Source organism: Melanerpes formicivorus, unplaced genomic scaffold (assembly GCF_026170545.1).
Source record: "Melanerpes formicivorus ecotype bairdi unplaced genomic scaffold, bMelFor1.0.p_v2 SCAF_45, whole genome shotgun sequence".
Classification (NCBI taxonomy): domain Eukaryota; kingdom Metazoa; phylum Chordata; class Aves; order Piciformes; family Picidae; genus Melanerpes; species Melanerpes formicivorus.
This window is the reverse complement of record NW_027142397.1, coordinates 1,784,059-1,807,419: the sequence shown is the minus strand read 5'-3', so window position 1 is coordinate 1,807,419 and position 23,361 is coordinate 1,784,059. Positions and strand designations below refer to the sequence as shown.

Genomic DNA, 23,361 nt, shown 5'->3' with positions numbered 1-23,361 from the left:
TATGCCAGAGTCTCAGCACCCTCCTGCTGAAGAACTTCTTCCTCAGCTTCAAACCATTGCCCCTTGGCCTGTCTCCAGACACCCTCATGGAAAGTCCCTCTGCAGCCTTCCTGCAGCATCTCTTTGTCTATTGGCAGCAGCTCTGAGGTCCCCCCAGAGTCTTCTCCCCCCAGCTCCCTCAGCCTGTGCTCAGCAGAGCTGCTCCAGCCCTTGGATCATCCTTGTGGCCTCCCCTAGACTTACTCCAACAGTTCTGTGTCCTTCTCATGCTGGGGACACCAGAACTGTAAGGTTGGAAGTGAGGTCTCAGCATACCCCAGGGGCAGAATGCCCTCTCCTGCCCTGCTGCCCACCCTGCTCTGGCTGCTGCCCAGCACCCAGCTGCCTGCTGGGCTGCAGGAGGGCACTGCTGGCTCCTGGGGAGCTGCTCAGCACCCAGCACCCCCAAGTCTCTTTCTTCAGAGCTCTCAACCTACTCTGCACCCAGCCTGGATCTGTGCCTGGGCTTGGCCTGACTGTTTGCTCCCCTGGTTAATGTTTGGCTCAGGTGGAAAACCTCTACCTAGTTTCAGGTGTGTCACAGGACTCTTAGTAACCCCAAGGTGTTTGCTTTTCACAGCTCTGGAGGTTGTGTGGCTCTGGAAGTTCGTCACCTGTGCAGTAGAATTGGGGCAGTGGCTCACTGCTGACTCAGCAAGTGATTCATCTGTGCTGTCTGCTTCCTGCAGCACCCACCAGAGGGTGGCTCCCCAGCATGCCCTGGCAGCAGACTGTGGCATGGTTAGATGGCAGCTGCAAGCAGTGCAGTCTGGGGGCTGGTGGAGCTCTGGGGACTCTGCCTTGGCTCTGCTCTTGGGTGGCTGTTGCAGTGCCAGCACAGATGGAGCTGCTGCCCTGGGCTGCCTGCAGAGGGGAGGGAGATGCTGAGGGGGGGAAAGGTGACTGGGGAAAGCCTGGAGCTGTTGGCATGATGGAAGGGAGAGGAGGATCTGGACAAGGTAGATCCTAACCAAAGCTCCTGGGAACGTGAGGGGACTGGGGGCTGTTGCAGCCAGCCCTGACTCCCTGCAGGGAGCAGAGCCATCCAGCCTGAGCAGGCACTTGCACAGCAGAGGAGGTGCCAGGAGCTGGCAGCAGAGCTGTGGTGGAGGCTGTGTGGCCATGTGGCAGTGCCCAGCAAGGGCAGGCTGGGAGGTGCTGCCCTGCTCCAGCAGCATGCTGGAGGGCACTGCCTCTTGGACCTTGTCTTGAGCAGATGGAGGACTGCATGGCACAAATGGGTGGGCAAGAGCTGCTCCTGGAGGCAGCTCCCAGCTCCCTGCAGCCCAGAGAGCCTGCCCATGAGTGACTGAGGTGAATACAGTGCCACAGGCTTTGGAACAAGAACTCTTGTGTGGAGGGGGGAGAAGGAGAGGACTGCAGGGCCAGTGCTTGAGGCAGTGAAGTGGCTTCTTGTGAGAGGATCTCAGCTCTCGATGACAAGGCTCAGTCCTGCACCCTGTGCTGTGCCTCAAGGACAGGGCAGGCACCTGAGTGCTCCTGGAGGTGCTGGCTTCACCAGGGCTCTGGGAACATCTCCTCAGGCCCCACTGCAGGAGAAGAAACCTGCCCAGGGTTCAGCAGCTGAAGCTGGAAGCTTGAGTACCTTTCTCTCTGTTTGCAGGTTGGGAGTGGTGGTGGTTTGGATGTTGTAGGCTGCCTGCCCCTTTGATCCAACCCCCCCAAACACCCCCTGTGTGTTCCTGCCATGAACTCTGAAGGGCTCCACTCTCACTGCAGCACTCAGCTCTCCTCCTGATGTGTTTCAGGGAAATGTTTTCCACAGGACTGCTTCACCATGAACATTTCCTGCTCCTCTCTTGGCTGTCAGCCTGACCTCAAAACATGATAGAAATAGAAATGGGGAGATTCAGACTGGATGTCAGGAAGAAGTTCTCCCCCAGGAGGGTGGTGAGAGACTGGCACAGGCTGTCCAGGGAGGTGGTGGAAGCCTCACCCCTGGAGGTTAAGGCCAGGCTGGATGGGGGGCTGAGCAACCCGAGGGGCAGCTACATCTCCCCAGCATTATTTTACTCCTCCTGCATCCACTCTGAGGCACTAAGATGTACAGCTGAAGGTCTGAGGCACTACCTCTCCTATGGAGACAGACTGAGGGACTTGGGGTTGTTCAGTCTGGAGAGGAGAAGGCTCCCAGGAGACCTCATTGTGGCCTTCCAGTATCTGAAGGGGGCCACAGGAAAGCTGGGGAGGGACTTTTGAGGGTGTCAGGGAGGGATAGGACTGGGGGGGATGGAGCAGAACTAGAAGTGGGGAGATTCAGATTGGATGTTAGGAAGAAGCTGTCCCCAGGAGGGTGGTGAGAGCCTGGCACAGGCTGCCCAGGGAGGTGGTGGAAGCCTCATCCCTGGAAGTGTTTGCAGCCAGGCTGGATGTGGCTGTGAGCAACCTGCTGTGGTGTGAGGTGTCCCTGCCCATGGCAGGGGGCTGGAGCTGGCTGAGCCTTGACTCCCTTCCAGCCCTGGCAGCTCTCTGGGCCTGTAAGACTTTTTTTTTCTTTATTTGTTTTTTTCAGTATCTAGAAGACAGAAAAAAGAAAGCCAACACCCCTGCAGACCTTGTGCCATCCTTGAGCTGAACTGAAAGTACCTTTCTGGGGAGCAGAACAGCCAAGGGAGCAGATTTGCAGCCAGGCAAAGGCTATTTCTGAATCTCAGTGACATGCCCTGCCTTTCAAACACCCACCCCCCGAGAGGAGAGGCTGCTCTAGCAGGTCCAAACACACCACAGATGAGGAGAGGCTGCTCTAGCAGATCCAAACACACCACAGATGAGGAGAGGCTGCTCTAGCAGATCTAAACACACCACAGATGAGGAGAGGCTGCTCTAGCAGATCTAAACACACCAAAGGTGAGGGGAGGCTGCTTTAGCAGATCCAAACACACCAAAGGTGAGGGGAGGCTGCTTTAGCAGATCTAAGCACACCAAAGATGAGGAGAGGCTGCTCTAGCAGATCTAAACACACCAAAGGTGAGGAGAGGCTGCTTTAGCAGATCCAAACACACCAAAGATGAGGAGAGGCTGCTGTAGCAGATCTAAACACACCACAGATGAGGAGAGGCTGCTCTAGCAGATCTAAACACACCACAGATGAGGAGAGGCTGCTCTAGCAGATCTGAAAACACCAAAGGTGAGGAGAGGCTGCTCTAGCAGATCCAAACACACCAAAGATAGCAGCAAAGCGGGGGGGGGGGGGGGGGGGGGGAAATCTGCTGACGTGGGTGAGAGAGAGAAAGAGTTCTTCCTTGAGATGATTCGGTGGCATTTCCAAGCTTGAAGTGTTTGCTTACAGCAGATTCTGTTGTCTTGTAGCTGAAGGGAAGGATCTCAGCCGTGACATCGTGCCAAGAAACACAGAGCAAAGGGAGGAAAACAAAACCACCTCGGCTGGGGCTGTGCAAACACACAATACAGGGCAGGAACAAAGGTCTGGGGCTGGGTCCTGTCTGTTCAAACAGAGCCAGGCTGCAGCCGAGCATCCAAACCTCTTCGGTGTCATTGCCTTTTGTCTTGTTAGCGCCCGGGATGGGTTCGAGCTCTGCAGTGTTCGAGTGCTGGGCACTTAAAGAACAACCCTTGGGTTTGAGGCAGCTCAAAATGCAAAGCAGCTCAGTGAACTCCAGGTCGTTTATCCCTCTAAATCCCATCTCTGAGTGCTTGTTGTTGTCTTCTGCCTTGGTGGTGTTTAAACTGAACTCAGTCGCTTTCTGTTTTGGTTTTGAGGTTCCTATTTTCGGTCCTTAAGGCTTTGCACAGCCCCTGGCTGGCCCCTCAGGGGTGGGGGTAGGGGGAGAGGTTTTGACTGTAAATGGAATTTTCACCCAGCCTGTACAGGCTGAAAGGCTAAATCTGGTGGGGTTTAGTGTAAATGATCCCTTGGGGTAGGAGGAAAGCGTGGTTTTAATGTGAAGAGCAGCATCAGCCAGCCCAGTGCCAGGCAACTGCCACGCAGGGAGCTGGAGGCTCTGGGATGCTGCTCAGGCATCTCCCTGGGCTTGGACGTGGGGGGAGGGAGGAAAAAGATAATAAATGAAACATTTAAAGGAGTTAGTTAAATAAAATAGCTTTCAAAACGCAATCTGTTAAAAGCTGGAGGTCGGCCCCGGGCTCGGCCAGCTCCCGAGCTGCTCTCCGCAGGCTGCGGGGGACGTGCGCGCTGGGCATCGCCAGCAGCCTCGGACCGTGCTCTTTGTCGGGTGCATCCCCGGCTGCCGGCGACCCTCTGCCAGCCGGAGGTGGGGGCTGGGGGCTTGGTTTTGTTGTTAATTGTTTCACCCCTTTGAAGCTCTAAACGGCAGCTGGCGCAGCCGCCCCTTCCACCTTTTGTTGTGCTAATTCCCGGGAGAGGAGGAGGAGGAGGAGGAGGAGGTGGAGGTGGAGGAAGGGGGGGCGGGGGGGAAGCCGGCTGCGTGGCCGCGGAGGGCTGGGAAGCGCTGCCCGGGACCCTCCGGGCCGGCCGCTGCCCTCCAGCGGAACCCAGCCTGGGACAAAGGGCCGGGGCCGCCCCGCTCCCGAGCTGCCCTGCGCGGAGCAGATTCAAACAGCGGCCAGTCTGCCCCGGCCCCGCCCGGCAACAGGCGGGGCTTGGTTCTCATTGGGCGAGGGAGCAGGCAGCGCGTTCCTATTGGCTGCAGCGGGGTAGTGCGGGGAGGGAGGAGGAGTCCCATGGTGGTATACGGGAGAGGGCGGCGGCCGCCATTTTGTGTGGGAGAGAGAGGGGCAGCGGCAGGAGTCGGCGGCGCGGCTGGAGCTGAGCTTGCGGGGAGGGGGGGGGTGCCGGAGAGTGACGGCGGAGGAGCAGCGGGGTCGGTTTCTAAGGGCCCGGGTGTGTGTCTGTGCTTGCGGGCCATCGAGACGAGCAGAAGTCGGTAAGGGAGCGGCGCGGGAGGGCCGGGCGCCGCCGCCATGTTGTGCGCTCTGGGCCGCTCCATTGCCGCGGAAGTGCGGCCGGGGGTCCCGGCTGGCCGCGGCGAGGCGCGGGGAAGAGAGGCAGGGAGAAAGCCTGGAAGCGAGCAGGGGAGAGCCGGCCAGGGCCGCTGCGGTGCGCGCAGGCAGCGGCCGGGGCTGTGCCGGTGACGCTCCCCCGGGCCCGGCCGTGGGCGGCTCCGCATGGGCCGGCGGGGAGAGCTGGCCTGGGGCGCGGCCGGCTGCGGGAGCCACCAACCGGGCAGGGGCAGGCGGGCAGAGCGCGGGGGGAGGTGGTTTTCATCGAGGTGCAAGGAGGGGATGAGCCGCGGGCTGGGCAGGATGTGGTGCTAAGAGCTAAGGAGTTGGATGAGGCAGGCGGAGAGGCAGCCGCGGGGTGAGGGCTGGGAGGGAGCCGCGGGGTCAGGGCTGGGAGGGAGCCGCGGGGTGAGGGCTGGGAGGGAGCCGCGGGGTCAGGGCTGGGGAGGGAGCTGCGGGGTCAGGGCTGGGGAGGGAGCTGCGGGGTCAGGGCTGGGGGAGGCTCGGGGGCTGTCGCTGGGACGCTCCGGGCTCAGTTCCTCTGCGCAGGAATCCAGGGCGGTGCTTTCCTGGGCTGGTCCCACGGAGCCAGGCGGATGAGTTCTGCGGGGAGGGTTTCTTTGTGCTCGGAGAGTGATGCGTGGAAGACCTCCTCCCCTGAGAACCCAGCCCAGTCCCCTAAGAACCCAGCCCAGTCCCCTAAGAACCCAGCCCGGTTCCCTAAGAACTCATCCCGAAGTATTTGCCATGGAATTTGATCTCCCCCCTCCCCAGAAAAGTCCTTACTGCCCTATTTAAATAACCTCTCCAGAAAGCATGGTAAAAATGCTGCCCCTTAGGATGCTAAGTATAACAAAGCTGGTAGGGAAATAGCATCATGTCTTCAAATGTGAAGCATAGTGTCACCTTGAACAAGTAAGAAACACAACTTTGTGGACTCTCTGAAACGTTACAGCTCTTGGAGTGCCTTTTTTCCCCCTTTCAAAGGGGAGAGGGAAGCAGCTGTGGCCTTAGCCTGAATTCTCCTCCTCTTTTGTGCAGGGGGACTTCTCCTTTGGAGCTTCTGTGCCGAGAATCCGATGTTGGGCTCGGCTCCTTGGCTGAATACAGCAGGTCAGCCCATGAAAACTTCCATCCCCAGCCCAAGGAAGGAGTCCAGCAAAAGGCAGCACCTGCTTTTCCAGGCTTGGAAACAAGAAAGGGGACGAGAGTTGGAGAGTGTGGAATCTGAGAAGACAACTGAAAGGTGAGTGGGGGGAGGAGGGAATCAGGGGATGTGGTGAGTCAGTGGAGGAGGTGCCAGGTGCTGTGTGATAGTCTCTGGCTGCCTGCAAGTCGTTGCAAATGATAGGATCACAGCCTGGGGGATCTTAAAGATCATCCAGTTCCAAGCTCCTGCCATGGGCAGGGACACTCTCCCCTAGCCCAGGTTGCTCAGGGCCTCGTTTAAGCTGGTGTTGAACACCCCAGGGAGGGGCATCCACAGCCCCCCTGGGCAGCCTGCTCCAGTGTCTCCCCACCCTCACTGCAGAGAATTCTGTGGTGGTTTGTCTGTGATGCAATAGAGGCAGGGAGAGCAAAGAGCAGCCCTGAGTTCCCATGTGCATGGTGGAGGGGCTGGAAACCCGCCCAGGCCCAGGACAGGATTTGGGGAGGCTCCCACCCACTGCCACAGCTGGGGAAGTGGCTGCTTTCCATTGGAGGTTGTGCCTCAGCTCACTCTGGGTTTGAGTCACTCCTGGAATTCACCAGAAGTGGGGAGTGGCTTTATCAGTGCAAACTCTGCCCAGACCTCTCGGTGCAGCAGCCTTGGCTTAACTGTCTCCATGATTAGATTAGTGAGCAAGGTGCCCTCCCCATTCTGCTGAAGGGAAAGGAGAAGGAGTTTGTTCAGCAGCTGGGCTGCCTGCAGGAGCAGGGCTTTGTTGTAACTGGGCAGCTAAAGCTGTGGCTGTTGAGAAGGGGACTGGGGTGCAGTTCCTGAAGGAAGGGTTGGTTCATGACATGCTGGTCAGGCAGCAGCAGAATTGATGAGCCAGGGCAGAGTCAGTAGTCCCCCCCTGGGTGATAGCCTGGGTTATAATCCAGCTCTCAGGGAGTGTCAGATCAGTTGGTTTGGATCAGTGAAGTGGCACCCAGTATACAGGGGGAAAAAGGCCACTTTGAATTTATAGGCCAAGGGGGAATGGTTTGAAGCTGAGGGAGAGCAGGGTTAGAGTGGGAGGTTCTGTGGGACAAGGATGGTGGCAATCTGGCAGAGGCTGCCCAGGGAGGCTGTGGCTGCCTCCTCCCCAGGGGGTGGATGAGGCCTTGAGCAGAGCTGTGTCTAGCTGAGAGGTGTCCCTGGGCATGGGGGGAGGTTGAGCAGAGGAGCTCTGAGCTCCCTTCCCACCTGAGCCATGCTGTGATTAATAGAAGTTTAGGTTAGATTGATTCCAGTTCCCTTGCTTGGAGACTCCAAGTCCTCTGCTCAGAACAGGGAGCCCCAGAGCAGCACTGCAGGGCTCCAGTGACTCCTCCCTCTTTCCCCAGGTGACATTTAAGTTGAAGATGGGTGGTGGAGAAAGATACAACATTCCAGTTCCCCAGGCTAGAAATACCACCAAGAACCATCAGCAACTTAAAAGCAGGCAGAAGAACAAGGAGCAGAACTCGCAGATGAAGAGCTACATGAAGAAGGAGAGAGGCCACGGCTGCAGCCCCGCGCCCGGCGCCTGGCAGGCCCTGCAGCAGGGCGCCAAGGGCGGCGTCCGCTTCCCCAGCAGCCAGAGCTGGAGCCCGGCCCTGGCCGCTCGCAGCCTCCTCTTCACGCCGCAGCCCAACCAGAACTACGCCGGAGCCAAGTTCAGTGAGCCACCCTCACCAAGTGTTCTTCCTAAGCCCCCCAGCCACTGGGTACCTGTTTCCTTCAAGCCTTCTGACAAGGAGATCATGACATTTCAGCTGAAAACCTTACTGAAGGTCCAGGCTTGAGCTGTGGCTTTGGATACCTCTACAGGGTTCCCAGTTGGAGAGTCGTTGTCCTTCCTAACTCCAGCTGTGTGGGTGTACAGAACCAGCTGTTCTTGCTGCATGTAGTTAAAGTCTCTTGGAAGAGAAAGGGGTAGAAGTTTACACTCCCTTCCTTTCCCCCCCTCGTGTTTTACCTCAAGAGTCGTGTGCTGTGCTCACTGTGAAATAGTTTTGTTTTCTCTCTGACCGATCCAATGCAATCCTGAGCGGTCCCCACCTGCTGTATTTGTTGTCAGAGCAAGGGGGCTGTCTCCCAAAGTGACAATTGTGACTACTTTGATGGTGTGGTGTTAGAAAAACAGCTTTTACCTGGCCTAATGCAGCATTAACTGGAGGAAAAAAACCCAAACCCAGGCACTGAAAGCTTCTTCAGGTATTTGGCTGCTTTTCCAACTGGCCTCAAATTGGCTAGGTGAGGAAGAACCCTGCAGAGGGCATTTGAGGAGCAGAGCTCCACCCAGGCACTAGGCAAAGCACAGATAGTTGTAGCTGTCAGCTTCCCTTAGCACTCCTGAACTGGTGGCCAAGCATTTCAGGCCTGTGACCAAAAGAGATGCAGAAGAGGTCATCCGTGCACGTTCCTGAAGGGATGGGAGAGCCTCTCGGGCAGAGCTGTCCCAGCTCAGCAACACTCCAGCCCCTGTGCCAACTACAGCTCTGCCTTGCCAGGTGACTGCCAAGAGAAGAAAGGAATCCCTCGTGTTCCCTGTGCACTGATGAGTTCAGCCCTGCATCTCTGCATCCCTTTTGAGCAGGTGGTCAGCTTGGAGCCCTCCTCAGCTTGCTTAGCCTGCAGTAGCTCCTGGCAGGTGTTCAGCTGCTCCTCTGGGGGAAGACAGAGCCATGTAAATAAGTGTAAAGAACCTTGTAGCATATGTAAATGGAGGGCAGGGCTGCCCTGCACAGAAGTATTTTTAGTACAGAACTGCTGAATGTAAGATGGCCACGGGGAGGAGGTGGCCTGAGGGGAAAACAAAAAAGAGAGTATTTTGTTTTAAAAAAAGAAAAAAAGCTTAAAAAAAATGACCAAAAAAAAATCAAAGAAAGGAAGGAAGGAAAGAAAGGAAGGACATTTGTGGCTGTGCCCTGGCACTCAGGCACCCAGCCAGCAGCAGCTGGGCTGGGTGGTGAGCTGCTCCTGGGGGCCACTGGGTGCAGGAGAGGCTTGTTTGCAGAGGAGGTTGTTAGGGGTTTTTTAATAATATATATGTAAAAAAATGACTGAAAAAAGAAGTTGCTGAAGTTTGTGCTGCTGCTGGAGCTTGAGGGGGTGGTGGTTGGGCTGGACAGGTGTGAGTGATGGGATGGAATCCCCCCCAGCTGTGCCAAACCCAAGGGCAGAGGTTTGAGTGCTTTCCAACAGCCAAGCGCTGAAGCCTTCTGTCCCTCAACCACCAATCCTCCTCAACCACCAATCGTGTTCATCTTGCTCCCCGAGTTGTGGCAGCTCAGGGCAGAGGCAGCTTCCACTGCTCTCACAGTTCAGTTGAGGCTGGAACAGGAACAACTCAACTGTGACGGCAGAATCCAAGGTGATTTCAAACTAAAGCAATGACTAAAGAAGTGCTTTAATGAGTTCAGCAGGCGCTGGGACGCCCTGCGAGGGGCTCCCTCTGTTCGACCCCTGGTGGCAGCTGGCTGAATGTTTACAGATCTATTGCTTCCAATCAGGTGCAATTGGCAGTCTTTGAGCAGGTCTCTGTGACCTGGACCCCCACTCTTTTATGATGTGAGTCCCAGTTACAATTGTGTGGAGTTCAAATTGTCTGAGGAATTCTGTTTGTGCAATTTGGAAACCAAAATGAAATAAACTAAACATTTTCACCCCCCACATGGATCTGTCTGTCTGGGGATGGGGAGGTGGGATGATGCAGGTCAAGGAGGTCTGCAAAGCTCTTGACAGCTCCAGGGGACTGAAGTGTCCTCCTGGATGGTGGGAACTTGGTTTACTAGGCAAGAATCAGCAACCTGAGCTCCCAGGCTTGTGTCACAACCGCCTCAGGCAGCATCAGGAGGAGCTGAGAGGTTCCTGAGCTTGCAGTCCTCTGGTTCATGCCTTGCCAGTGACTGAACACAGGGCTCAAGGAACCAAGGCTGTCCCAACACAGCCAGGCTGCTGAGGAGCCAGGCTGGTCTGAGCAGAGGGCCCTGTGCCCCGGGGCTGGGTGGCTGGCTCAGGGCTGGAGGGGCTCCCTTACACAGCCAGGGCTGGATCTCCACCAGAGTGATGAATTAAGTCAGAAGGTGCTCTCAGGGTATAGTCAAAACTTGTACATTTTATTCCCAATTCACAGGGTTATTTGCACAGATGGAACACAAAACTCAAGAGAAAAAAGGATGTGTATGAATAAAACATTAGCATCTTTTGATCAAACACACTACAAGGTACAGAGTCTTCCCTTCCTAGAATAGTCTCATCAGTAAGAGCATCTTTAGACAATATAGCAATGGACTACAGACTTTTTTAAGCAAGTTACAAGATAAATGGAGAAACCCAGCAAGTATTAATGGGTGATTATGTCCTAAAAATGGGTAAAATTTATCCCTTTTTTGTTTGTACTCCAAGATGTTCATCTGCAACATCCCTGCCCGAAAGGTAGGAAAAGCAAGGAGCAGTGCTGGGATGTGGAGCGATCCAACTGCCCTTCTCTGAGCAAGGTCAAGCTGTTAACCCCAGGCTAAACAATAAAAAAAGAGTACCAGAAGGAAAAAGAAGGCAGCAAGCTCTGTGCAGGGAGAGCTCCAAACAGCATCTGAGGGGTTTCCACTTGGAATAAAGCCATTATACTGTACATTGAAACATCTTTAGAAGACAGAGAAAGGAGAACATGGAGCTTTCCAGAGACCAGGCTAGGCCAGCCCCTAGTTTTTAAACACCCAGCTACTTAACCACTACATTGGAAAGGTCTGGCAATCCCAAGTTGGGTGCACGGACTGGAGGTGAAAAAGAAGTTCCAATAGAGCCTTCTGTGACTGCTGAGATCAATTGGATAGCACTGCAGATATTTGGGAGCACAGCCAGTTGCTTTCAGCAGAAATGGTTAATAATTGTGTGTTGGTGCTTTTTTTTCTCCACACACTACTTCAATTCTACAAAGGTTTGCAGGAATGACAGAATCTAGTCCACCACAGACAGACAGACTCCCCACCGGGCTCCAGACTCCAAAAGAGGGATGCCTACACACATGATCTTTTGCAGCCTGCGGGGTGTTCTTGCATTCCAGCTGTGCATAACCTGCAGGGAGCTTGCACAACAGCTCCTGCTTTTTGCCTTTTTGTTTTGTTTGGTTTGGAAATTCCTTTGCTTTCTGTTGTGTTTGGTTTGGTTTTGTTTAGAGCAGGACTGGGACACCTGCACCAAGGAAGGGAGATGTTATCTAGATGGGCTGTGGCTTGACTTGCTGTGAATGCGTAACCATTCCCTGCCCTTTTGGCCACATCCTGCTAACTCGTCCCCAACTGAAAGGCCCACAGAACAGCTTCTTCACAATTTTTCCATGGGAGCAAGAACTAGGACAACATCTTTATTCATGCACTCTTGAAACATCGTGGGTTTGTGTTCGGCTTTTCTGGCTTGTTCATATACACAAGTCAAGTCAAAGTTTAGTCCTACCTCTGGGAGAGAAAGAAAGAACCATCAGAACGGGCAGACACTACATGACACTTGCAATGAACTGGATTTGCAAAACAACTTTAAACTCTGCTATACAACAAACGTCGAGGCACACAACATAAGGACATGCTGACAACAATCGTTAAGGTAGAGACAGTTACTCGGCAGTCTTCAATCAGAACCTCAGCCTGCACGCAGAGAGCTTCTCCCTCCTCCTCCTCCTCCTCCTCCCCACTTAGCCAGCTCTAGCTCTGGCTGGACTGAAGTCAAGCCAGCGACTCCCTGCAACAGCCGCCCTTGCCCTAGGCACTGTCGGGTGAACCACTCTTAAGTGGGAGTTTAGTCATGCAGACTGTGGAGGAGAGCTGCCCCAGGGTGGGGGTCTTCTGCCGTTAGGAGCAGAAAGCCACAGAGATAATCACAGCTCGCCCTGCAAAGTGGGGGTGCCAGAGGCAGTAAGTGCTTTTCAGAGTCCTCCTCCCTCCCCAGCCGTACAGACAGGTGCCAGGAGGCAGCTGGATTTCTAGCGGCAGCAGCAGCAGTTTCACCACCTCCCAGAGCAGCACTGCTGGTGCGGGTTTTGATCTGGCAAAGGTTAAATCCCTAAGGCCAGACTGGAAATTTGCTTCCACCTCAATCTTAAGATTGGCTTTAAGCAGTTCCTAACCTGGCTAATTACATCTGATTACAAGCACAGGGCAAGTCCATCCAGCAGTAACTTCAGGGAGACCAAACCAAGCTCCTGAGTCTTTACTTATGTCTCGTACCCCTTGGAAAACATGAAACGCTGGGTTGGGTTCCTTTCCCCCCCCTCAAGACATTCACTGATGGTTTCCTGACTACTGAAATGCCACAGCAAGGATTTTACTCCCTAAGGGCTGCACAGCTCTACCCCTGAGCACACTCTGGAGTCCAGTTCTGAACTACAAGAATTCCAGGGGGTCGGTTCTTTCCTTCATTGGGTTTTTTTTTGCCCCTCTTTGATCATAGCACGTTTGGCTAAATTTACAGCAAGTGAAAGCTGGGTCTCTGCTGGGTCTTTAGTTCAGCTTTTCTCTATTTCCCCCCCCCCCCTTTTGCTCAAAACACCAAATGTCTTCCAGGTAGTACCACAAGGACTTGGTAAAAAGAACATAGAAAAATACCTTTGTAGAAGCCTCTATAAGAAAGGAAATACAAAGTTTTTCATCCCACAACTTTTTACTCTCTGCTAGAGCTGCACTCTACTTGCTGCAGGTTTTAAAGACTTTTTTTTGCTTATTTTGGTGTTTTTTTGCCCTTTTTTTTTTGTTTGTTGTTTTAAACTATACATCCAGGCAAGGCTACAAAGCGAAAGGAACGTGCCTATCAGGGCTTGCATAGCAGAACATCAACATCAACTGCAAACAGGGAAAGGTAAAAACACAAACCCCCCCCAAAATCCAACTGAAATCAAGTCAGAAAATCCCTATCAAATGATACAAAGGCTCTGGGCTCAACCTCCCAGGCACAGTTCCACTGCTGGCACTTCCCAGCCATCTGTGCTGCTTTCCAGGCCCTGCTTGGAAACACTGAAGCCCAAAAGCTAAACCAAAAGGAAATTTGAACTCAAGGTCTCTTGTCCACTACCACAGGAGACCATGGGGAAGATGAGGGGTTGGGTGCTGGCTTTTAAAGGTAAATAAGGGGGGGGGGGGAACCCCAACAATGCCAAAAGCCATTTCCCTAACAAATTAATTCCATTTTGCCCTCTAGAGAATTACTGGGAAGAGTACACAAGGCTTTTAGTTTTAGTCTTTCCTTCTTCACATTCATTTGACTAAACACACTGTTACTAGTGATAAACTCAATAGCCAGGAATGCAGCTCTTGCTCATATCCAACTTCAAACCTTTGTTCTGAGGTCAACTGAAATCTTGCAACCAAACCACTCTCCCTTCTGAGGAAGAAGTGATTCCAACTTGCTTGCCCCAAATGCTTGTTTAGTTTGTTTGGGATGTGTAAAAGCAAGCCCCTGTTACTCAGGAAGAGATGGCTACAGTTTGATACCTAGGAATACACCAACTAACCACAGGAGTCATTGGCATCAAAAGTTTAGTTCTTATATACTGTACACACACAACTCCAAACAATCTACTGGTATCTAACAGCAGGAGAACTAAGCACTTGCATGGTTAACTGCTCACTAAAATGTAGAATAGATACAAAAACTGCATAAAATGTACACAACAACCTAATATTTAGTTGCTCTGCCTTTTTGCTGAGATCTGAACCCAATTTGCCATTTCAAGGGGTGGGTTTCCCCCCACCCCTCCCCTCACACGTTCAGCACTAGCAGCCAGGTCAGCAGCAGTGCGGCCTCCACCCTGCCAAGTCACCACACTGCACCCTCTCTGAAAAGAGCTCCCAAGGCCAACTCTCTCCCCATGGAGCACAGGCAGTCTCAGCACCACCTCTTCAGAGGGCAGGCTCAACAGAGAAGTCTCAACATCCTCTCCCCACAGAGCTCCATTTAGCAGCCCATTGCTGTCAGTGGGCACGGGGAGCGCAGAACCCTGCCTCTGAACAAGGGAAGCAGGAGACTGCCAGGCTGCATTTCACAGCAGTCAGTGTTGCACTACAGCTGTCCAGTTTTGGTTTTCCTTTCCTTTTCTTTGTGTGTGTGTTACCACAGAGCTGAGCACTACAGAACCAGTTAACCAGCTGGTTTAACTGTTCAGCACAAGCTGGTACCAATTTCTCTACGGGTATTGACATTTCAGTAGGACGAATGTTGCAAGTTAGGATCAACCAAGTCATCACCGATATCTAAGCATTAAAAAGGCAAATCTTTACAAAAATATACATAGAGACACCACAACCAAATCAGTAGCTGCCCATGACATGGAACCAAGTGGACATTTTCTCTCTCTCTCTCTCTCTTTCTCTCTCTCTCTCTCAGTGGCTTCTCAACACTGTTTTAGCTTTAACCATTGTCGGCTACAGGGAAAACTGACAGAATATTTTTGAGCACTGTTGCAACATCATATTCCTGATAATTTAAAGTAAACTGAACTGTGTGTAAGTGGATCTCACATGCCTAAAAACAACATGGACACGCTGTTAGTGGCCACTGGACTTGGGACTAGTCCACGACCGTGATCTGGATTTTGACCTAGATCTAGAATGTGATCTTGACTGTGATTTGGATCTAGCGGGTTCTTTTTTCCTCGACTCCTTCTCATATCTTGAGCTGGACTTATAGTGTGTTTTAGAATCTGTTTTAGAGGTGCCTCTAGATTTGGTGTGAGATGCAGACCTAGACCGTGATTTAGCCTTCATTTCTTTCTTGGGCTGTGACTTGGATCGTGATCTTGAATTGGACTTAGATCTTGAAAAAGATCGATTGCGGTGTTTGAACCTAGCAGAATAAAGGGGAGAGAGGAGATTTGAATGTAACAACACTAGTCTCAGACATCTGGTACATTACAAATTGTTCACCTTTTTTTTTTCAGGATAAAGGTTTGCTTTTTTTTTTTAACCCTACAGTTAAAGGAATACAGGCAACGAGTTGTGAACGGGAAGGGTGTAAAAAGCACTTTACCTATCGTTGTCCGAATGGCTTCTGCTACGCCGAGGTCTCCCAGTAGGTCTACTGCTAAAAAGGTACATCAGAAAAGGTAAAACGGTGACAAAGAGCTGAGCAGGGCTGCAAATGCTTAACACATTAAGTTCTCAAGCTGTGCCTTTGCTTTCAGTTATCCTCCAGCAAAGCACAGAACCCTCCTCATTCAGTGTTTCTGATTGGATTTGGCATGCAAGGCAGGCAACTCCCAAGGGTTGCCCCCACAGCAGAAGGGGAAAAGAAACAACAAAAGGACTCAAAAGCTTTAGCAAGCAGAGAGTGGAGTTTCTCCTCCAACAGAGTGCTGTGCAGCTGCAGTCACACACACAAACACACACCACTTACTTTCTGGGACTATAAGATCTTCTATAGCTGTAATCAAAGGAACGACTTCGAGAGCGTCTCCTCTCGTAACTCCGGCTTCTGGAGCGCCTGTATCTGTCATAGTCATCGTAACGAGAGGAGCTGTACAGGTTTCTCCCTTCCTTGGCTTTCATTTGATTGGGTGCTGTAAAACAAAACCCAAACAAACAGCAGCATTGAGTATTTTCAATCAAAAAGGTGCCCTCCTTTGCCTTTGGTGACACTACTGATCTGCAGATGTGTTATGGAGAAGAGACCCTACGGGAAGGCTGCAGAGGGACTTTTCATGAGGGTGTCTGAGCCAGGCCAAGGGGGAATGGTGTGAAGCTGAGGCAGAGCAGGGTCAGGCTGGAGCTGAGGAAGAAGCTCTTCAGCAGGAGGGTGGTGAGACTCTGGCACAGGCTGCCTAGGGAGGCTGTGGATGCCTCCTCTCTAGGGACATTCAAGGCCAGGCTGGATGAGGCCTTGAGCAGCTGAGTCTAGTTGAGAGGTGCCCCTGGGCATGGTGGGGAGGTTGGAGTAGGTATCTGTGAGTTCCCTTCCAGCCTGAGCCATTCTGTGACTGCTGTATCCCTTCTATGATCACTGTGTGCCTTCTGTGATGGCCATTTGCTTTTTACTGCTCTGGACAAAAATTATTGCAGCCTTGTGGTCATTATAAATCTTGAATAAAAGCCTCAGCTGCCTTCCCCTGGCCCCAAAGCAGTAAGAAAGGATTAACAGCTCCATAAAACCAGAACACAGAACTGGCTAAGGTGTTTTCAGGTCACTTGGAAACTGCTCTGATCGGCCAAACCTCTGACTGAGACATTCTAACAGCCCTGAATTTACCCCAAAATGAAAGCTAAGAGGGAACTGAACACCCAGCTTCTTAACTACACAGCACCACACATCACACCCGATCCAGAGCCTTGAATGACTCACAGGCAGCTTACACAGAAGCATGGAGAGATGCCACACAAAGAGCAGCCTGGTTCTGGGAGTGCCCCCCCTGCCAGCACAACAAAGCACAGGCACCCTGGAGCTTGCTTATTAAAGTAATTAACAGGGATGAATGAACAGAGCAGCCTTCTGCTGTGTCTTCTCTCAGCAGCACAGCTATCTGTCCTTTGCCTGTGATCCCATTCTCAATCAAACCCAAAGCCTTCTGAACACACTGTACTGTAATTAACCAGCCACAACTGTTATGCTTTAAGAGCTGCTGCCCACAACACTGAGGGGGATTTGGTGAATTTGTGTTCAGAGATCTATTGGAAATCCAGGGCATCTAAACAGGGCAGAAACTTGCCCTTCAGAGCAGGCAATTTCCAGTGACTTCAATGAGAATGATGTGTATCTGAGGGGAACCTGGCCACTTAGGTTGTTTCTTTGATAGCTTTAATAGAAAGATCTTTAAGGTGCTTGTATTCCCAGGCTGCCCATCAGTATTGTAGCCCTGGTTTAGATGGAGTATGTGTTAGGTTTACCAACAGCATGCTTTATTTTGATGTACTATCTGTTTCCATCTATCTAGTAAGAATATCTACACAAATATCAGCTTTAAACAGGTTAAGTGCTCTTTTAAGTTAAAGAGATTCAAGTTCTCTCTACAATTCTCTGTTCATGTGTTCTACATTAAACTGAGGTCCCCTGAAGTATACTTTTATCCCAAAGCCAAATGAAAAGGAAGGCTTTCCCCTGGAAATCAGGGTGCACCGGGAAATGACAACAGGAATCCCTAGCAGGCTTCAACCCAGCATTAGCACTGCAATACACAGAAGCTGAGCTGCTCACTTGGACAGGGAGAATCTCAACAGCCAGTTTTCTTTGCAGGAGCACACAGAGCTGTAGAGAAAGCTCTTCAGAACTCTCGGCAACAATCAGGTTGTGCTAAGTGACCGCCGCACTGAGCGATCTGCTTTGCATTCAAATGAGTGGCTAATAGTTCCTAGATAGAAGGCAGAACACCCACATACCATCTACACAGAGGGAAGGACACATCCCCACAGCTCCTGACACGTGCAGGGCTGCCTGGCCTGAGACATGAAGGCTGAAATCAGAGTGAGATCAAGCAGAGAGAGAAGGCACTTACTCTTTCGATCCCCCTGTGCAAACTGGATTTCTATTTGCCGGCCACAAATCCACTTTCGATCCAGATTGTGGAGAGCATCTTCTGCGTCACGGACATCTTCAAATGTGGGGAGTGTTAAGGTACTTGGGAGTTGGAGAAGTTTACAGACTTGGTAGATTGAATAAAACAAAACAAAGCCAAACAAAACCAAGCAACCTCCAAGTCATTTGCTAGCTTTACAGGGCTTCGGTGGGTTGGGTTTTCAGTCCTTTGGGTCATGCTACAGGACACGCTGAATTTCTTTTTCTTAACCAGCAGCTATCTGAGAAGTCTGAGGATAAAATTCAACTCTCATAATGTGACCAGGAACTTGGCTATCAGCAAGTAGCCTTTTCCCTTCTCCCACCTGTACTTATGCAAAGTAAAGAACCCAAGGGCATCCTTTCCAAGACACAGTTGTTTCTCATCACTTGGTTCTCTCGTTACAGTGACTCAAACAAAATCCAGTTCTGAAGTTTCAGAATTGGGATCAATTTGCCCTTTTTTTTTTCCCCCACCAACTGATGGTAAGTTTAAATGATGTCCTGCCATGGACATGTAGCAGACCTTCAGCAGTCTGAGATAAAAGCAAACACTACAGCCCTGTGCTGTGGGTCAGGTCAGGTGTTCAGTAACTCGGACGTTACTGATTTCAGCCCCCGCGACCGACCGCTCCTGGAATTCACACACCAGCTACGGGACCCGAAAGAACACACTGCCTGTCTCCTCGTAGCAACTCAAGTCAGCATCAGCACCAGCTAGGCAGAGCATAAGCTAGGGTGCTGTAGGAACACACCTGGAGAACCCCAAACGAATTCAGACCACAGGTACAGTAGCACAAGCAATATGAGAGGTTTTGTCAATGGACCAAACCAGAATCATTCATCAAATCACTGCTTACATGACAAACAGAAGAAAAACTGTTACTCTGTAGGATACATCAGGTATGACTCCTTTAATCTTGGCCACCATTCAACTTCATCTTGACCTTTAACTCTTTAAGTGCTTGTCAGAAGGACTTGTCATGAGATGCTTGGCCAAAAATGACAGATGGCTTTATCTTTTACTTTGACAAACAACCTTTTCCCCCTTTTGTGGATAAAGCGAAGCTTTGTCTCCCATTATGGCTTGTCCTTCTTCCAGCTTTTCTTTACTTTTTCTTTTCCCAAACTCTCCCTTCTCTTCAAGCCTGATCCTTAAGAGGTCTTTGGCTTGTCTACTTGCCTTAATTGTTGAACGCTACTCTAAAGGTTCTTTCATGCTTTCTCTTTGGGGTCGCCATTACTGTACAGCTTTACATTCTGAGGCAACAACAGAGGACAGCAAATTAGGGGACAATATTAAAGAAAGAAGTTCACCTCATTTTTTCACACAATCTGATTTTGATCAAGTGATTCCACTGCCCCCTTGTTAAATTAACAACGAATACCAGCCACAGATTGCTAAGCACAGCTTTACTTACACACCAGCCATAATAAAAACGTGCTAGACAGTTTTTGAGGCAGTGATAAAACTTCCATTTAAATCACAATAGTATTCATTTCAGTGACATAAGCAAGCTCTTATATTACTGGATTTGATTTAAGTTTGGCACAAAAAAAGAAAAAAAAAAATAGATTAAGGTAAAGAACAATTGAGAGAAGTTAAGCTTCAAAAATAAAGCAAGGCCACAACAGAAGAAAGACACTCATTAGATACAACACAAAAATGAAACTGCTTTTTCATTGAGATTTGTTACCTCTGACACAAACTTGAATTGCAAAGGCCAACACCCCTCACTAATCAGCCATCTGAAGAAAGGATATTGAACATAAGCAAATCCTCTGGGACGCCGAGTGTAGAAGTCAAGCGGAACGTATACATCAACTATAGGTCCGTAACGACCAAACTCACGGCGCAAGTCTTCAGACCTGGAACATCACAAACATCTTCAATCATTTTTTTCCCCTACCCACACTATTTAAGGCATACAAAAGCATCCAATTGACAAAAAAAAAATATGAATCACCCCACCCTTCCAAAATCTACAGACTTAGATCATGGCAAATAGCTTCAATATTTCCCCCCCACTATTTGAGGCACACAAAACATCCAACGGACAAGAGAAACGAATCACCCTTCCTGGAGTCTACAGACCTAGGACATCACAAGTGTCCTAGTATCTTTTCCCCACTATTTAAGGCATACAAAACATCCAAATTAAAAAAAACCCAACCAACAATCAAACCCAACTAATGACTCTTCCAAAAGTCTCCAATCAATGCGTTTAACTGCAGTGAGAATGTTTGAGGCTCTATGTGGAGCTTCGGCGCTAGCTGGAGTTGTGCCTTCTAGAATCAAACTACACCCAGGAAGGCTCTTGGCATCAGCTTAGCTGTGTGCTGGGAGAAGAGCAAAATTCTTTGTGGTGGGATGTTTGAAGCATGGAATGGCTTCATAAGGACATCCTAAAATGCTGTGGTAAAATACTGGGGCAGGCTGCCCAGGGATGTGCTTGAGACCCCATCTCTGGAGGGACACAAGATCAGACCTGATGTGGCCCCGGGCAGCTTGCTCTAGTTGGAAGCGTGACTGCAGGGGGGGTTGGACAAGATGCCCTTTGAGGGTCCCTCCCAACCCAATGCAATCTGTGAACGTGACCACCAATCTTTTTGGAAGTGTTTGGTAGGGGATGGGTGCAGCAAAACCTTTTGGAGGAATAAAGTGTTTGAGCAGCTGGTCGTTAAGCAACACTGGAAGCTTCTCTGCAACACTCACGACTTGGGATGCTTAAGATACACTGTGGCATTTGGAAACCAGTGCTCAGCAGAACTCTACCACAGAAGTGTAAACTGGAAAGTGATGCATGTAACTCAGTGCAGGATGTACTAGCAAAGGTGGGCAGCAAGTAAAAAGGAGGAGCTAAGATTTGTTGTTATTCCAGCATCTCACCCAACTCCTGACAGTCGTTTTCCAACATGCAAATGTCAACTACGAGGCCCAAAATAAACAGCACGGGAATAAACCAGTCACACGATCTCATTTCCATAGAACAATCAATACTTACAACCACATCAGATAGAACAAAACTTGAATGAGCAACCACTCGTGCCCTCAGGACAGCTCTTCCAGAGAGCTGAGCACAGAACTGCTCGACAGATCTGCAAGTACACTTGGAAAAACTACTGTGTCCTTGACAGAGAGGTTCCCTCCCCACATCATCTTCTCTACAGCTCTTTTTATGTATCCTTTGAGGACAAGAAGCTCTGTGAGAGAGACTGATGTAATACCCTATTTATGCGGTATTAAAGAGTTACTACTATTAACTTTCTCTGTCTCATCAGCTGGGGAAGTAGCTACAGCGCACAGTCAGTGATGGCAGAGGGGGAACTATGACAACCAGCATCAAGATCTCACAAGGAGACTATCTCCAAGAGGAATGCACCACCTGATCACAAACTTCCAAACGCTTGGAAGGCACAGTTCTCGTGGACTGTTCTTACTGTGAAATAAGCCACTGGGAAAAGGAAAACAAAAAAAAAACATGTAGGGGGAAAAAAAAAAGGAGGATAAAAAAGTAAAGAATTAATTTGAAGCTATTTATGCTTTTGATCACAACAATGCTCTTAATTCATCCCATCGTGCCCACGCTGCTGTTAGTCGCTGAACAACTTCGGTGCGAGCTGCCCAGGCAGCAAGTTTCAGAGTTTCAGGCTTGCGTTTCACACAGCTAAACCTGACTGAGGCTTCCCTACAAACATTCACAGCATCGGAGAGCACGTTAATAATGCTGCAGGGACGTTTTACAGCCGGTAACAAACACAAAAGGGAGAAGCGACAAACTGCAGAACAGAAAGGAGAGCAATCTGGCCGCTTACTAAAAATACCCGAGCGCCGAGTAAGAAGCTGTGCAAGACACAGATTTAAATTCTTTTCAGTGCACCCCGAGAAGTTCTTTCCCTAATCCGCTGCACGCACTCGAGCCCTTGCGGAGTTTCGCTACAGCGCAATTAGCCACGGCGAAAAAGCATTGCTCTCCCCCACCCCGGCGAGAGCCGTAAGAGGACACAGCACGCGACAGTTAATGCAGTAACATTCCACCCGAAGTAGCTGCAATTACCGTACTAACGGAACGAATTACGCCAAGGATGCTGGGGGGAGCCGCGGCGAAGGCGCCGCTTTCTCCCGGCCGCGGCGGAGCATCGCCGAGGGGCACGGGCGGCCCTCCCCGCGGCGTGCACGCAAATCCCGCCTCCGCCTCCCGCTGGACAAACTCACACGCGGCTACCACAGTTCCACTTTCTTCCGGCCCAGCTTTGTTCTACCTGGACGTTGTTTTGAAACCGATCCTCGTGGAGGGGAGGGGAACAGAGCGGCATGGCGAGCACGGAGGAAAATGGAGAAGGGCGACGAAGGCAGAGCAGGGAGAAGGGCAAAGCAGAAGAAGGGAGCAGGCCAGCGTCCCCTCGCCTCCCCGCCCACCGCTCCGGGAAGGGCCCCGCAGCCCTCCGGCGGCGGCCGCCCGCGCGGCCTAGCGAGCCCGCCAAAGCCTGCGCAGCCCCCGCGCCCCGCTGGCGCCCGCCCCCACTCACCGGGTGTCGTCGGCCACGTTCCGCACGAAGAGCGAAGTGTTGGGGGGGCGCAGATAGCGGGACATGGCGGCGGTGGCAGCGGGGGAGGGAGGGAGCGAGCGAGCGGCAGGGCCCAGGCGCTGCGGGGAGCCGAGCGGCTGAGGCGACCCTCCGGAGCTGCACGCAGCGCCACCGCCGCCCGCCCGCCGCCTCTCGCGAGACTTCCCGCGAGGCTTCCGGCGAGAGGAGGGAAACACAGGAGGGAAGCGGGGGGTAGAAAAAGCGGCCGGCGCCAAAACCGGCCCTGCCCTCGATGCGCATGCGCGGAGCGTGCCCGCCGGCCCTCGGCGCCCGAGCGGGAGCCGCTTGCGCATGCGTCGTCACCGCGCGCTTTTCCCGCCGGGGGAAAGGCCGGAGCGCGCGGGCCGAGTTTTCCTCGCGCGGGCAAGATGGAGGCTGAGCCGCCGCGAGGAGCGGGAGCGGGAAGCGCAGGCGGCTCTGGGCGCCATGGCTCCCCGGCTCCCCGCCTCGGCTCCCTGCTCTGCCCCGGCCAGCACACTGAGCGCACAACTGCTTGAGTTGGAAGGGATCTTAAAGATCACCCGGTTCCAACCCCTCTGCCGTGGGCAGGGCCAGCTCCCAGCGGGGCAGCGCTGAAAAGCAATGGGAGCAGCAGGCAGTGGAGTTTGGCGACGGGCAGAGAGGCTGCCTGCCAGGCTACCCGCCCAGAGCTTTCTGAACTGGCAGTGGACGGGTTCGAGCGCCACCCAAAGCAGACTGGAAGCGCTGCCGTGCCTTCCCGTGCAGAGACGTTGGCTCCTGTGCTGTTGCCCAACCCAAGCCTTGGGCCTGCCCTCCAGGAATGATCGATCACTTTGGGCCGGGGGGGTGAAGTTTGCAAACTGATCAAAGTCCTTCAGGTTTGGCCTGCTTCACGTCAGGAGCTGCGCTGAATAGTTCACCTAAATCTACCATGGCAGAAGATCCTGCCAGGGACCCAGAAGGTCTCCTCTCAGCCTCCTGTTCCTCCAGGCTGCACCTCCCCAGCTCCCGCAGCTGCTCCTCCCCAGCCCTCTTCTCCAGACCTTTCCCCAGCGTCCCTGCCCTTCTCTGGACCTGCTCCACATCCCTATGGTGAGAGGCCCCAGCCT

The 23,361-nt window shown here is 52.0% G+C and overlaps 2 protein-coding genes across 4 annotated transcripts; one reads left to right on the top strand and one right to left on the bottom strand.

The window, feature by feature from the left end:
- Nucleotides 1-4,777: 4,777 nt before the first annotated feature.
- On the top strand, nt 4,778-9,844 carry PNRC2 (proline rich nuclear receptor coactivator 2). The gene is made up of 3 exons (XM_068159176.1): nt 4,778-4,925; nt 6,043-6,247; nt 7,534-9,844. The coding sequence occupies exon 3, from the start codon at nt 7,552-7,554 to the stop codon at nt 7,972-7,974; it is 423 nt and encodes a 140-aa protein (XP_068015277.1). The 5' UTR covers nt 4,778-4,925; nt 6,043-6,247; nt 7,534-7,551; the 3' UTR covers nt 7,975-9,844.
- A 425-nt stretch (nt 9,845-10,269) lies between these two features.
- SRSF10 (serine and arginine rich splicing factor 10) lies at nt 10,270-22,431 on the bottom strand. Of its 3 annotated transcripts, XM_068159170.1 has the most exons (7): nt 22,232-22,422; nt 19,466-19,570; nt 17,643-17,746; nt 15,554-15,716; nt 15,188-15,241; nt 14,903-15,004; nt 10,270-11,628 (listed from the first exon to the last, which is right to left on the bottom strand). In XM_068159170.1, the coding sequence occupies exons 1-7, from the start codon at nt 22,294-22,296 to the stop codon at nt 11,610-11,612; spliced, it is 612 nt and encodes a 203-aa protein (XP_068015271.1). In that variant the 5' UTR covers nt 22,297-22,422; the 3' UTR covers nt 10,270-11,609. The 3 variants fall into 3 exon arrangements, with proteins under 3 accessions (XP_068015271.1, XP_068015270.1, XP_068015269.1); XM_068159169.1 differs by having other exon boundaries at nt 10,270-15,004; nt 15,188-15,238; nt 22,232-22,431; XM_068159168.1 differs by having other exon boundaries at nt 10,270-15,004; nt 22,232-22,429.
- Nucleotides 22,432-23,361: the final 930 nt, after the last annotated feature.

What these genes read in the sequence shown, in the direction of transcription:
- SRSF10 (XM_068159168.1), bottom strand. Translation starts at nt 22,296, where the DNA reads ATGTCCCGCTATCTGCGCCCCCCCAACACTTCGCTCTTCGTGCGGAAC. An exon ending in AGAGGATTTGCTTATGTTCA is followed by an intron (nt 17,747 to 19,465) that starts ATATCCTTTCTT and finishes AACACTCCCCAC; the next exon opens with ATTTGAAGATGTCCGTGACG. An exon ending in AGCCATTCGGACAACGATAG is followed by an intron (nt 15,005 to 15,187) that starts GTAAAGTGCTTT and finishes TTATTCTGCTAG; the next exon opens with GTTCAAACACCGCAATCGAT.
- PNRC2 (XM_068159176.1), top strand. Translation starts at nt 7,552, where the DNA reads ATGGGTGGTGGAGAAAGATACAACATTCCAGTTCCCCAGGCTAGAAAT.